The sequence below is a fragment of the Carcharhinus amblyrhynchos genome, chromosome 2 (genome assembly GCF_965287045.1).
Source record: "Carcharhinus amblyrhynchos chromosome 2, sCarAmb.v2.hapA, whole genome shotgun sequence".
In the NCBI taxonomy this organism is placed as follows: Eukaryota; Metazoa; Chordata; class Chondrichthyes; order Carcharhiniformes; family Carcharhinidae; genus Carcharhinus; species Carcharhinus amblyrhynchos.
In genome coordinates, this window is record NC_137325.1 from 39,673,474 (window position 1) to 39,687,710 (window position 14,237).

The 14,237-nt window shown below is 43.1% G+C and overlaps 1 protein-coding gene across 1 annotated transcript in view; it reads left to right on the forward strand.

The window, feature by feature from the left end:
• phactr1 (phosphatase and actin regulator 1) overlaps nucleotides 1-14,237 on the forward strand; it is a 433,761-nt gene that overhangs the window by 334,051 nt on the left and 85,473 nt on the right. Inside the window, exon 6 of the mRNA XM_080215880.1 lies at nucleotides 6,227-6,349. Coding sequence (XP_080072006.1) covers nucleotides 6,227-6,349 — 123 coding nt within the window. The remainder of the gene's footprint in view (nucleotides 1-6,226; nucleotides 6,350-14,237) is intronic.

Below are 14,237 nucleotides of genomic sequence, written 5' to 3' on the forward strand. Positions count from 1 at the left end.
CTTCTTATAGTAATCTATTTAATAAGTAATGTGCCCTCATACAGCACTTCAAGATGTTACCAGATCAGTCAAACATTTTTACAACGAGGCCAATAATAATCCCCTGCTTTTAATGCTTAATTGAAGTGTTAGCTCTGGCACTCAATTTTTATGATTTCTAAAATTTATTTACGGGATATATATGTAGCTGGCTAGACCAACATTTATCGCCCATCCCTAGTTGCCCTTCAGAAAGTGGTGTGAGCTGCCTTCTTGGACCACTGCAGTTCCTGAGGTGCAAGTACACCCATAGTGCTGTTAGGGAGGGAATTCCAGGATTTTGGCCCAGTGACAGCAAAGGAATAGATGACATCAGCAGTACTTCATATATGTACACTATTTACAATGCTGTGCACATGTCACTGAGATAATTTAATAGATTTAACCAGTTCTATCATCTATGATAGTTTCATGTTCACTATTATTGAAACTTTCAGGTGCAGATTTTATTAATTTAATTTAAGTTCCACCGTGGTGGGATTTGAACCTGTGTTCCCTGGCATTAACCTAGATCTCTTGTCCTCACTTTTCACCCCACCGGCCCTCGCATTCAAAGGCTCATCTTCCATCATATCTGTCAGCTCCAGCATAATTCAACCACTGAACAGATCTTGCCCTCATATTCTGTCAGCATTCTACACGGACTGCTCCCTCCGTGACACTTTGGTCCACTTCTCCATCCTTCATCCTCTTCCCACAGCACCTTTCCTTGCAATTGCAAAAAGTTGCATCACCTACGGCTTTACCTCCTCCCTCCTCACTGTCCATGACCCAAACATTCCTTTCAAATGAAGCAGCATTTCACTTGCACTTCCTTCAGTTTGGTTCACTGTATTAACCGCTTCCAACGCGGTTTCCTCCACATTGGGAAGATTATATGCAGACTGGGTGACTAAGATGGCATTGTGGTACCACTGCCTCACAGTGCTAGGGATCCAGGTTCGATTCGTGGCTTGGGTCACTGTCTGTGCAGAGTCTGCGCTTTCTTCCCATGTCTGCATGGGTTTCCCTTAGATGGTCCAGTTTCTTTCCACAATCCAAAAGGCGTGCTGGCTAGGGGCATTGGCCATACTAAATTCTCCCTCAGTGTGCCCAAACATGAGCCGGAGTGGGACGACTAGGGGATTTTCACAATAACTTCATTGCAGTGTTAATATAAGCTTACTTGTGACTAAAAAATAAACTTTAACTTGTACTTTGTGGAACATCTTTGCTTCATCTGCAAACACGACCCAAACTTTCCTATCACTTGTCGTTTAAAATCTCCTTGCTCTCATGCCCCCATGTCCATCCTTGGCCTGCTCAAAGCTCTTGTGATGTCCAATGCAAACTGGAAGAATGATGACTCATTTTCTGATTAGACACATCTCAGCCTTCTGGACTTAATATCGAAATCAACAAATTTAGGCTGTGAACTTCTCCCTCCATCTTAACCGCCATTCCTCCCAACTTTTGTAGCTTGTCAGTTGTTTTTCATCTCACTGGCCCCTTCCCCACTTGGTCCCATTAACATTCTGCTTTCTCATCTTTTGCCACTAATATTACTCTTTATCCCTTAATGCCACCATTAACACTCCCCTTGTCTTACGTCCATTACAAATTTGTCCATATCTTCTTTGCCCCAACTTATCCCTGGTCTTCTATTCTGCCTCACCTCCTCCTTTCCAACTATATAATTCTGCACATTTCTAACTTTCCTCAGTTCTATAGAAGGAGCATTTAGATCCGAGACATTAACTTTGTTCCTCTCCACAGATGCTGCCAGACCTGCTGAGATGATCCAGCGCTTTCAGTTTTTACCTCTGGATTGCTAGCCCAGTGGCATTACTATTACGCCACCATCTTCCCTCACAATATAGTCCCATAACCTTGGACTCATTCGTGACTCCAATTTGCTCAAAGTGAACAAAGATTGGTCAATCAGAGCTACAATCTGTCAGCTGCAATCTATACTCTTTTCAAGTGTTCCTCTTTGGGAATATAAGATCGTTAATTCTTCATCAATCTCAGCATCAACAAAATACTCTAACTTCCACCAATGTGTACTTTTGTAGCTCCCATATTATTTATCGATGTTATCTCATTGTGTGAGACCGCTAACATAGTGGCACATAATGCAACATTTTGGATAGGGTTGAATTAAATGCATCTTCCTAATTTGATTTTAAATTAAATATTCTAAGTCATTTTTAAATAAGAATGCTTAGAGTCATAGAGTTATAGTAATTTACAGCACAGAAATAGGCCCTTCAGCCCAACTTGTCCAGCCGTCCTTTTTTTTAAACCCCTAAGCTAATCCCAATTACCCTCATTTAGCCCATATCCCTCTATACCCATTGTAGCCATGTAACTGTCTAAATGCTTTTTAAAAGACAAAATTGTACCTACCTCTACTATTACCTCTGGCAACTTGTTCCAGACACTCACCACCCTCTGGGAGAAAAAATTGCCCCTGGACACTTTTGTATCTCTCCCTTCTCACCTTAAATCTATGCCCTCTAGTTTGAGACTCCCCTACCTTTGGGAAAAAATATTGACTATCAAGCTGATCTGTGCCCATCATTATTTTATAAACCTCTGGAAATCACCCCTCAGCCTTCTACGCTCCAGAGAAAAAAGTCCCAGCCTATCCAGCCTCACCTTGTAACTCAAACTGTCAAATCCGAGTAGCATCCTAGTAAATCTTTTCTGCACTCTTTTTAGTTTAATAATATCCTTTCTATAATAGGGTGACCAGAACTGTACACAGTATTCCAAGTGTGGCCTTACCAATGTCTTGTCCAACTTCAACAAGACATCCCAACTCCTGGATTCAATATTCTGACTGATGAAACCAAGCATGCCGAATGCCTTCTTCATCACTCTGTCCACCTGTGACTCCACTTTCAAGGAGCTGTGAACATGTACCCCTCGATCTGTTTGTTCTGTAACTCTCCCCAATGCTCTATCATTAACTGAGTAAGTCCTGCCCTGGTTTAATCTATCAAAATGCATCACCTCACATTTGTCTAAATTAAACTCCATCTGCCATTCATCAGCCCATTGGCCCAATTGATCAAGATCCTGTTGCAATTGGAGATAATTTTTTTCACTGTCCACTATGCCACCAATCTTGGTATCATCTGCAAATTTATTAACCATACCTCCTATATTCTGATCCAAATTATTAATATAGATGACAAAAAACAGTGGACCCACTGTTGGCTTATTGCCAGTAGATCAAAAATACTTTTTTTTCTCATTGGCCCAGCCGGATTTAAACCAGAATTTCTCCAGAGGCAAAGTACAATAACTCATGGCCCTGCTGTATCCTATTTGCATGTCTTTGATATTTGAGAAAATGTCTGCATTCCATCATTAAAGACGTGACGTTTCTAACCACTGATGACCCCAAAATGAATGAACAATCAGTATAATGGCTTCAGCTTCACATGACATACCATTCAAGCTGATTTTTGAAGAATACTTTGGGGAGACTTGGCTCCAGTTATCTGAAGGATAGGGATCACTGAATCAGATTCAACAGGCCCGATTTTACCATTTTCATTCTAAGTGCCAATTCTGGGCGTAGTACAGATCTGACTTAGAAATCTGCTATACACTCTCAGCCATCTCCAGTCCGATTTGCACTGTGGGTGGGGCTTCGCGTTGCCGGAACAATCAGAGCTCTGAACTGCGCATGAGCAGTTAGAAAAATCTTGGAAAAAGCGCACCTGTGTCAGATGGCTCCCGAGCCGCAGAAAGCGGGATCTTGGGGATGGGTGGGTAAGATGTATCTTGGGTGGGGGGGCAGGGGTGGGAGATGGATCTCTGATAGGGGGGCAGAGGAGTCCGCTGCCACTCTGCGGGCGATCAGTCTGGGTAGTGGGGGGGGGGGTGGGTGCAGGGGGTGGATAAGGGGGACACACATACATCACTGCCCCCCCTTATCCACCTCCCCACTGCCCCTGCCCCCATTTCCCCCCACTGATTGCCCGCAGTGTGGCAGTGAACACTGCCCACCCCCCCGTCCCTCCACCAGAGATCCATCTGACCCACCTCCCTCTCCACCACCCCCACCCCCCACAAAGACAACATTCTGGCCTCACTACCCCCCCAACAACAAAATTGCCTCACCCCCCCCCCCCCCCACCCCAGTCCCCCCACCCCAGCCCCCCAGAGAATAGTCTGGCTTCACGCCCCCTCCGCTCCAGAAGAACATCTGACCTGCCTCCTTTCCTCAACACCAGACAACGATTCGCCCTGCCCCCCCCACCAGACAACGATTCGCCCTGCCCCCCCCACCAGACAACGATTCGCCCTGCCCCCCCCACCAGACAACGATTCGCCCTGCCCCCCCACCAGACAACGATTCGCCCTGCCCACCACCACCAGACAACGATTCGCCCTGCCCCCCCACCAGACAACGATTCGCCCTGCCCACCACCACCAGACACCAATCAGCCCCCCCCCAACCACCAGACAACGATCAGCCCTCCCCCCTACCACCAGACAAAAATCAGCCCCCCCCCAACCACCAGACAACAATCAGCCCTCCCCCCCCCACCACCAGACAACGATCAGCCCTCCCCCCCCACCACCAGACAACGATCAGCCCTCCCCCCCCCACCACCAGACACCGATCAGCCCTCCCCCCCCACCACCAGACAACGATCAGCCCTCCCCCCCACCACCAGACAACGATCAGCCCTCCCCCCCCACCACCAGACAACGATCAGCCCTCCCCCCCACCACCAGACAACGATCAGCCCTCCCCCCCCACCACCAGACAACGATCAGCCCTCCCCCCCCACCACCAGACAACAATCAGCCCTCCCCCCCCACCAGACAACGATCAGCCCTCCCCCCCCACCAGACAACGATCAGCCCTCCCCCCCACCAGACAACGATCAGCCCCCCCCCCACACCTGCCAGAGATGCATCTGACCCGCCTCCTCTTCCTACCCCGCCCCCAACCAGACTCGATCTGACCTCATTCCCCTGCTCCCCCACTGCAACCAGAGAATGATCTGACCTGCCTCCACCCCCATCCCCACCACTGATCTGAGTCAGAGAGCTGTTGGAAACACTGAACGTGCTCTTCAGAGGCTGGAGCACCCGACTCAGACTTTTATTCAGCAGGTCCTAAAAGCGCACTTCCGAATTGGTAAAAGCAGTGGTAAAGGGGGAAATGCTGATAGAGATGGGTGGGCAGTTCATTAATTCAAGTTAAATGCATGTAAATGCATTTAACTTGTTGCTGCGCTCAAAGTGGCGATCTGCACGGGCTCAGGTGCAGGTCGCGATAAAGGCCTCACACCTGACTTTACCATGATTTCGCACCCGAAAACGGGCACAAATTGTTGGTAAAATCGGGCCCAACAAGTCCAATTTGGACCATTCACAATTTTATGGTGACTAATTTCACTAATTGTGATCAAGCTCTTCTCAAACTAAGGAGCTATGTGGATGAACTCTGCTCAATTCTGTGATCTGGAATCCCAGAGACAAACTCCATGCTAGGAGCTCTGTTTTAATACATTCATATCCTTTAGAAAAGTAGCTGATGGAACAAAGGAGGTATCTTTTTATTGAAAATGTGTTTCTAAACATCAGGGCAAAATGCCAAATGCAATATTTTGAGGAATCAGCAATAATATTCCAATTGTTACAACTGTTTTTCTTTGTGACTTCCTGAATTAGAATGTACACAGTGGCTGGTGATTGTAGAATGAACATAACATTGTGGAATGGTCCAGGGACTGAGTGTGGGACCAGAACTGGCTGACGACATTATCAACAATGCTTCCAAACAATGAACTGGAGCATTCTGAGCATCTAGGAGATACTAGAGCAGAATGTGCATTTGTACTTCAATGCAACTGGGTTGATTCTTTGGGGATATAATGAACTTTAGTTTTGATTTATGAGGCTTACCACGGTATCAGTCTGAGCTCTGCCATACCGTAGAACTGAGGGCTGAATAAGAACACATAGAGTTTGTGCCTCCCTGAAGGACGTACTTTCTGCCTCATCCTTGCTGATCAGAATGCAGATTTTCACACTGACCATACCTACTCTGATTTTAATGCCACCATTGTTATTGGCTCTCATAAAAATATCAAATGCAAGACCACTGCAGATTTATGAATAACATTTCAGATTTTGAAAGGATTTCCCATTTTAAAATTTTCTTCCCCTCTTTTAGGTTTCCCTGCAGCCTATACCATACCTCGGTTGAGAAGGCAGACAGACAGGCAGGCAGCCTACTCCCACGATTCTACCATTGGCGCTTGTAAGAGACCAGTAGGGCACATGAGAGTGATCCGGGGTGAGTTGCCTCTGACTGTCTCTCTCTTCCTGTGCGAAAGAGCCTATCCTGCACTCAGTACATGGCTGTTAAGGTGGGCTAAGATCAGGAATTACCATCAGGAAACGACAGCTATCTGCAATTTAAAAATATTTTGCCTGCACTGTTAAGCCCTCCACAAAGCCCATTTTGAAAAGTTTATATGGTTTCCCGATTTGTACAAGACGCATATGAACTGTGTATAGCTGGTTATTATGTTTTGTAATCTTAGTGTTTTGCATAGAAACTTTTACCACAGTTTGTACCTATTTTAAATGAAATGACACATTATTTTTGGAAGTTGTAAGCATCGCTTACAAAATTGCCCATCCCAAATTACTCTTGAGAAGATGGTGGTGAGCTATCTTCCTGAACTCCTGCAATCCCTGTGCAATACACCCATTATACCGGAGGAAGTTCCAGGATTTTGACCCAGTGATATCGAAGGAATGGTGATATCTACCAAGTCAGAATGGTGTGATTTGGAGTGGTAGTATTCCCATGTATTTGGTGCCTTGGGTAGAGGTTATTACTTTACAAGGTGCTGTTGAAGGAGCTTTGGTGAGTTGCTGCATGCTAACTTTCTGTGTTCCATAGTACACCTAAGTCTCTCTGAAGATCAACATTTTAAGTTTGGTGCCTTTTCAAATAAATTCTGCTTTTCCATTCTTAACATGAAAGTGAACGTACTCACTTCCCCATATTGTCCATCTGCCACATTGCTGCCCACTAACTGTTTATATCATTGTTGCCCCTTTATATTCACTGCTTATATTCTCAACTAACTCTGTATCAACAGCAAACTTAGGCACATAATTCGCAGTCTAGGTCCCAACAGTGATCTTTATGATACTCTATATCAATTACAATTTGCCAACTTGAAAATGCTCTGGTTATTCCCTACTCCCTGCTACTTGTTTGCTACCTGTCATAATTGGTTCCGACATGAAGTGCATGGTGCCTGTTCACTTTCTATTATCTGTGTAGATTCTGTAAATATATAATCAATGTCAATAAGCTTCAAGAGTGGATCCAAACAAGTCACCTTTCTTTTCCCTTTAAACTCCATCCAATGTCATCAACACTTCTTTAACATCATGATTTTTCATCAGGCCTTTCCACTCTTTCTGTCCTTCACTTTTGTAATGTACCTTATTCCCTGGATTAAGATTTATTTCTGATTGCTTTATGACGTGCTGTAAAGCTCACTGAAATTTTCCCTGAAATCCCGTCATGATAAATGCCCTATATGAAAGCATTGAAATGCACTGGAAGAATTAAACTAAATTGAATTATTCATAGTCTCTTTGAAGACTATGGAATGATGCCACATCACCAAAGGTATTTTCTTCCATAAACTAATTAATAGGGACTGTAGGCCTCACTATTTGAGGTGAATTTTTCACGCGGATTGCCCATGTCAGGGTTGGTATTCAGGTCATCAGCTAAGATTTTGTGAAGCATCTCATCAATTGCTGTGTGATTTCTTTCACAAACCCCATCACTAAAGGGACCTGCTGCTGCTGTTCTCATTACTGTGATGTTCCTATTTTCACACATACTTTTAAATTCATAGTTTGCATATCCCCCCACCCCCTCACCCCACTGTCAGTTAGGAAATTAGCTGCTGCTCCCGGTCCAGTTCTTATCCATTTTCCCATTACCTTGTCCACAATTACCTTTATTATATATTACTGTTGGCAGACTAAATATAGTTGCCCTGTCCATGAGTCTCTGAGAAAAATGTTTTTGTCCTGATCACATATCTTTAAGTCCATTGCTACCATTTTAGTAAAGTCTTATGTTAGTGGGAGACTCACAACATACCATGAAAGGATTTGCCTTTTTTTTACATATAGTGTATTTCTCGCTGATCTCTTATGTAAGTTTAATGTATTCATTAAACATTATCTCTACATTCTTTAGTAGTATTTTTACCCATGACAACATGTGCAAATTGCAAATGTAGTTTTAAAACAAGTCGCCTTTAAAGTCCATCCAATGTCATCAACACTCCTTTAACATCATGATTTGAAATGTTATGTCTTGTTAAAGGCACGTCATAAATATCCCAAACTATAAATTTACATATATCCCCAAAACAACAGCCTTATCTTGATCCATATCTTATTTCATTTGAGCCATTTTCACAGACAGCTTGTTCAACAGTAACTGGATGCCACATCTGTGCTGATAAAATGGTTTACTCCAGCTATTTTATATGGAATCACAGTCTCTGTAGCGATTCTAACATTTATTGTCCCTGAACGTGACATAAGTGGAACTTTCAAATTTCTTGACCTTACTTTGGGCTTTGCTGTTCAGAATATCTATTTTACCAGAACCACTCCATCTACAGTTGATATGCACCCGCTGTCTAACACAGAGCGATTGAATGAGTCCACAGCTAGAACACTCATTACGAATAATGTTGATAAAGTTTAAAAGATTGTCTAAAATGTCTTCAGTGTCTAATTGATGAACCTTCAATCTTACAATCTTCTGTCTGAAAAGGTATTGTAGTTTCTAATCTTTGTCTTTAAGTCAAACATTTTCAGCTACCAATATTAAAGGGATCCAAGCCAGTAGGTGAGATGAAAATCAAAACACAAAGTTTACATTTATTGAGTTTTATTGACTTTGTTCTGTCTCAACACGCCCCTCAAACACTTAAGGCCAAATTTCTGTCCTGCCACAGGAATTGTAGCGGACAGGACAGAAAATTTGGCGGACCATGCAAAGGTCCATTGACCTCAGGTGGGAATTTCTTGCCTTGGGGCGAGCATGGCTGGAAAACCCTGTCCTTAGTGTCGCAGTTCTTCCTATTCATATGTGCTCAAAGTATTTAATTAAACAATGCCTTTCATTGGTCTATCGTAACAATATAATTCACATTCTATTAACAACCATGATCTCTTACACCACAACACTTGATCTGGTGTAAGAGACCACTCAAGTACACGTAACCAAGGACTTTATTTTACAAGTATATGTTGGGAGAATACAGCCTGCTTCTATACTCTGATGTCTCTCTGATATAAATACTGTATAACATATTTACTTTTTTTTTAGTTATTACATTTCACTATAGTATCCAGTACAATCTCCTAGTACATACATAATAAGCATAATTATTCAAATTGCAGATATACTTTATTGTCTCGTTCTGAGGCTGGGAATGTCCTTCCTTCAGTCTGTGCTAATATCACCCAAACATTTATTTATTCATCCAGTGAAGGTCAACAGGTTTTATGTCTTGTGATTGGTAATTGAGTTCCCAGAATACTATACCTATCCTGTGTGGACAATATTTCCCATCATGCTTAGAAAGAGCTTTCATAACTACACTTGTCTATTCTAAAGCTATTAATGCATATCCATCCTAATCAATTATCTCGCTCCTGTCCCTTCTTTTGGATCCCTGGTCAGGCACACAAGGGGGAAGCATTCCCAAGACACTGCTCACCAGTAGCTTCTAGGATCCTCTAATGGGTTTTGCATTTGCTACCCAGCAGTTTTGCCTAAGTCCTAATGACCTAAGTTGGGCCTGGAACCACCATTTTATTAAAATGCAAAACCTTCATAAAGGATCCTGATGTTCCTATACTCAAGGTGGGGAGCATCCATTGTGGTGGATACTGGCCATTATTAGCCAATATTACCATCTGCACTACTTAGGATATCATCAGTCCCTGGTAACAGCAAATACAGACGTCAAGCAATAGAACCACACGTTGATGCATTGGCCACTGTCATCCACCCTACTTTGCACCAGTTATACTGCATTCTTGCCACCTTGACTTGGTTTTTAGCTGAATCTTTGCTGCATCTTCCAGTTTCCGAGCCTCCCTGTGGTTAAGGAGTTTACCTATGTCCTTCCTCTCGTGGTTGTTCGACAGCCTTGTTCCATAAATGTCCTGGTAGCGGTCAGGGCCCTCTCCGCTGCTACTGAACTATCTGGCCCAGTGTCATCGATATTTATTGTACCATCCCAATATGGACTCAATGCATAATCAATGAGGGTCCTACCTACTAGATGGAAGTGTTCCACCACCAGTGATCTATAAGCAAAATGTTTAGTTATTGTCACGCACTAATCTTCCAGACAGAAATCTTGTCTTGTCCATCAGAACACAACTGCACTGGGGAGGTTAAGACTGCCTTGAAGGTCGTTTCAAGAGGTTAATCAACATCACAGTTGTTATAGAATTCTTGCTGGTGGGTTTCAGGGTACTACAAGAGCAGATGATGTAATGCTGTATTTTCAGTATAACACCCAGGATCCTACCTGGTGCACTCACAAATTCTTTCCCATTCCAGGGATTCAAATTTATATCCCCATGATATGTACCATTATTCCTGAAATCCTACTTGGTACACTCATTGCAGCTCAGTGACTATCACTGTTTGCTGTGCAGATATTTGGATTTGGGCCAGTGTCTGCGGGAGTTTGCACATTCTCCCCATGCTTGCGTGGGTTTTCTCCCGGTGCTCCAGTTTCCTCCCACGCCCCAAAGATGTGCTATTAGGCTGATTGGTGTAACAAATTGTCCCTAAATTAGTCTTCCCTCAATGTGGAATGCCATTAGCATAGACAAGTGTCATGGGTGGAAGGGAGACTCATAATGTTAAGATAGCGGCGCGGGCTCGTTGGGCCGAAGGGCCTGTTTCCTGGGCTGTTTTGTTCTTTGTTCTTTGTTTTGAAAGGGCTGAAATGGTCGCTACGAGAGGACACAGGTTTAAGGTGCTGGGGAGCAGGTACAGAGGAGATGTCAGGGGTAAGTTTTTCACTCAGGGGTTAGTGAGTGAGTGGAATCGGCTGCCATCAGTGGTGGTGGAGGCAAACTCATTGGGGTCTTTTAAGAGACTTCTGGATGAGTGCATGGGATTTAATGGGATTGAGGGTTATAGCTAGGCCTGGTAGGTAGGAATATGATCGGCGCAACTTGTGGGCTGAAAGGCCTGTTTGTGCTGTAGTGTTCTATGCTCTATGTTCTAAAAACTTTATGGTGGGACAATTGAGAAACAGTGGAGGACTTTCAAAGCTATCTTTCACAATGCTCAGCAAAAGTATATATCACTGATAAGGAAGGACTGTAGAAAAAGAGATAATCAACCATGGATATCTAAGGAAATAAAGGAGGTATCAAATTGAGAGAAAATGCATACAAAGATTAGTGGGAACCTAGAGGGTTGGCAAATTTTTAAAGGTCAGCAGAAAGCCAGGAAGACGCTCTGGCCCACTCTGCCATTGGAACACCCTCTGACCCACGCTACCATTAGAAGTTTCCCTCATTCAAAGTAGCATTGGAACATGCTCTTACCCACACTGCCATTGGAACACACTCTTAACCACAATACCAAACTGTATTACCACAGTTCCATTGGAACACCTTCTTATCCAAAATGCCATTGGAACATTCTCTTACCCACATTATGATTGGAACACACTCTTACCCACAACTCTTTTGGAAATATATCTTACCCACAATACCATAGGATCACTCTCTTGTCCACACTAGATCAGAACACTCTTACCCACCCTGCTATTGGAACACTCTCTTACCCACATTGCCAGTGGAGCACTCTCTTATCACACTGCCATTGCAATATTGTCTTACACATAATGTCATTGACACACTTCTTGATTCACATTACCACTAGAAGTTTCTCTTACCCAAAGTGGCGTTGGAACACACTCTTACACGTACTGTTGTTGGAACAGTTTCTTTCTCAAATTGCCATTGGAACAGTCTCACCCACAATATCATTAGAACACTCCCTTGTGACACTGCCACTGGAACTTCCTCTTATCCACATTTCTGGTGGGACACTGTTACCCATAGTGCCATTTGGAACACTCTCTTTTCCTCACTGACATTTGAAACATTCTCTTTTCCACACTACCATTTGGAACACTCTCTTATTCACACTGGCATTTGGAACACTCTCTAACCAACCTTACTCTATCGTAACCACACTGTGATTGCAACTCTCTTAACACTAGAGAGGGTACAGAGAATGTTCACCAGGATGGATTTGAGCTATATGAGAGGTCAGATAGGCTTGAATTATAACAGAGAAGGCTGAGGGGGAGCATGATTTTGGTGTATAGGATTATAAGACATATGGACTGGGTGAGTAGGGAGCAGCTGTTCCCCTTGGTTGAGGGGTTAATAATGAGGCGGCATCATTTTGGGTAAGGGGAACGAAATTCAGAGGGCACCTATGAAAATAGATTTTCACTCAGGGTGGTGAGAATCTGGAATGCATTACCTGGGAAGTTCGTGGAGGCTAGAAACCTGACTACCTTTAAAAAAAATTTGGATGAGCATATCATAACATTCAAGGATATGGGACAATTGCAGGAAAATGGGATTAGCATGCCATTCATGGTAATTATTGCTGGTGCCGACTCAGTGGACAAAAGGGTCTTTTCTGTGCTGTATGACTCTATGACTCTCTGACTAACCGCACTGCCATGGGAATGCACTTTTTCCCACAATATCATTGGAACACTTTTTTACCCAAACTGCCATTGAAACACTCTTACCCACACTGCCTTTGGAACATTCACTTATGGACATTGCCAGTTGTTGGTGGAGTTTCCGAGGTGGCCAATGCTGCTGAAACTTCAGACAATACAAGACTCATAAAGCCAGTGTCAGTTTAAAGACCTAAATTTTATTTAGACCAGCAGCCGCAAGGAGAAACCATCAAAGGGTCAGGGCAGCTCTGAGATAGAGCAGCTAGACCTCTGCAATGAAAATCTGATGTATACAATTCAAAACAGATCAATTATAGATTTTCTTATCAATTAGTCCCGTCTTTTATTAACTTTAAATCAATCATCTTCAACATACATAAATTGACAATAACACTTGTCATATACGTTAGCATCTTACCCTTTGGCATAATGGCATTTTATTAGTATGTAGAATCAGAAGCTATCTCCTATCTTGGCTGACCCCACTTCCCATGTTGCCTAGGAACCTCAGATGGCGAACTCAAAGTTCAAATGAACATTCCCATTACTCCTCAACCAGATTAACACATGACTCCATGTCTGGGTATGCATCCATCTTATCTGGACAGTGAATAAATTCTATCCATGAAATATAATTAAGTATTCTCAATGTGCCCTCAATCCGAAATTCTACTGATAAATCTTGCATATTCTCAAGACCTTAACATTCTTTTAAATGGCTCTCCCTAATGCCATTTACCATGATGCTACACAGCAAATTGCCCTTGGCTAAAGTGAACAATATAACTTAAAAATACAATATATTCTAAATATCAGCATATGTGTTTTAAAATCATAATCACTGGTTTAAATCTCTTACCACATCTTACATGGTGTAAACTGTTTTCTTGTTAGCTCATAAGCATGTCTTAAAAGTCATCTCACTTTTAGTTCTGTCAGTGTCTTAATATCTAATGGTTTAAATGTTTTACTAACCTATTAGGACTCTTCCTCTTAAACCAATGGAGCACTCTCTTACCCTCACTGCTGTTTGAATTTCCTCTTATCCACACTGCCATTGGCAGTGGGGGAGCAGTTTAGCGACAGCAACCACAACACGGTACAGTTGAAGTTTATTATGGACAAGGAGAAAAATGGCCTGCAAAAGACGGCTTTGGATTGGGGTAAGGTAGATTTATTAAAATAAGGCAGGATCTGGCCAAAGTTGACTGGAAAGTCTACAGTGGAGCAGTAGGGGGCATTCAGAAAGGAATTGAGGAGAGCACAGATCCAACATGTACCCTTTAGGGGGCAACGTAGAGGCAATAAATTCAGGAAACCCTGGATGTCTCAGACAATGCAGGACTGGATAAGGAACAAGAGAATGGCTTTTAACAAGTCCAA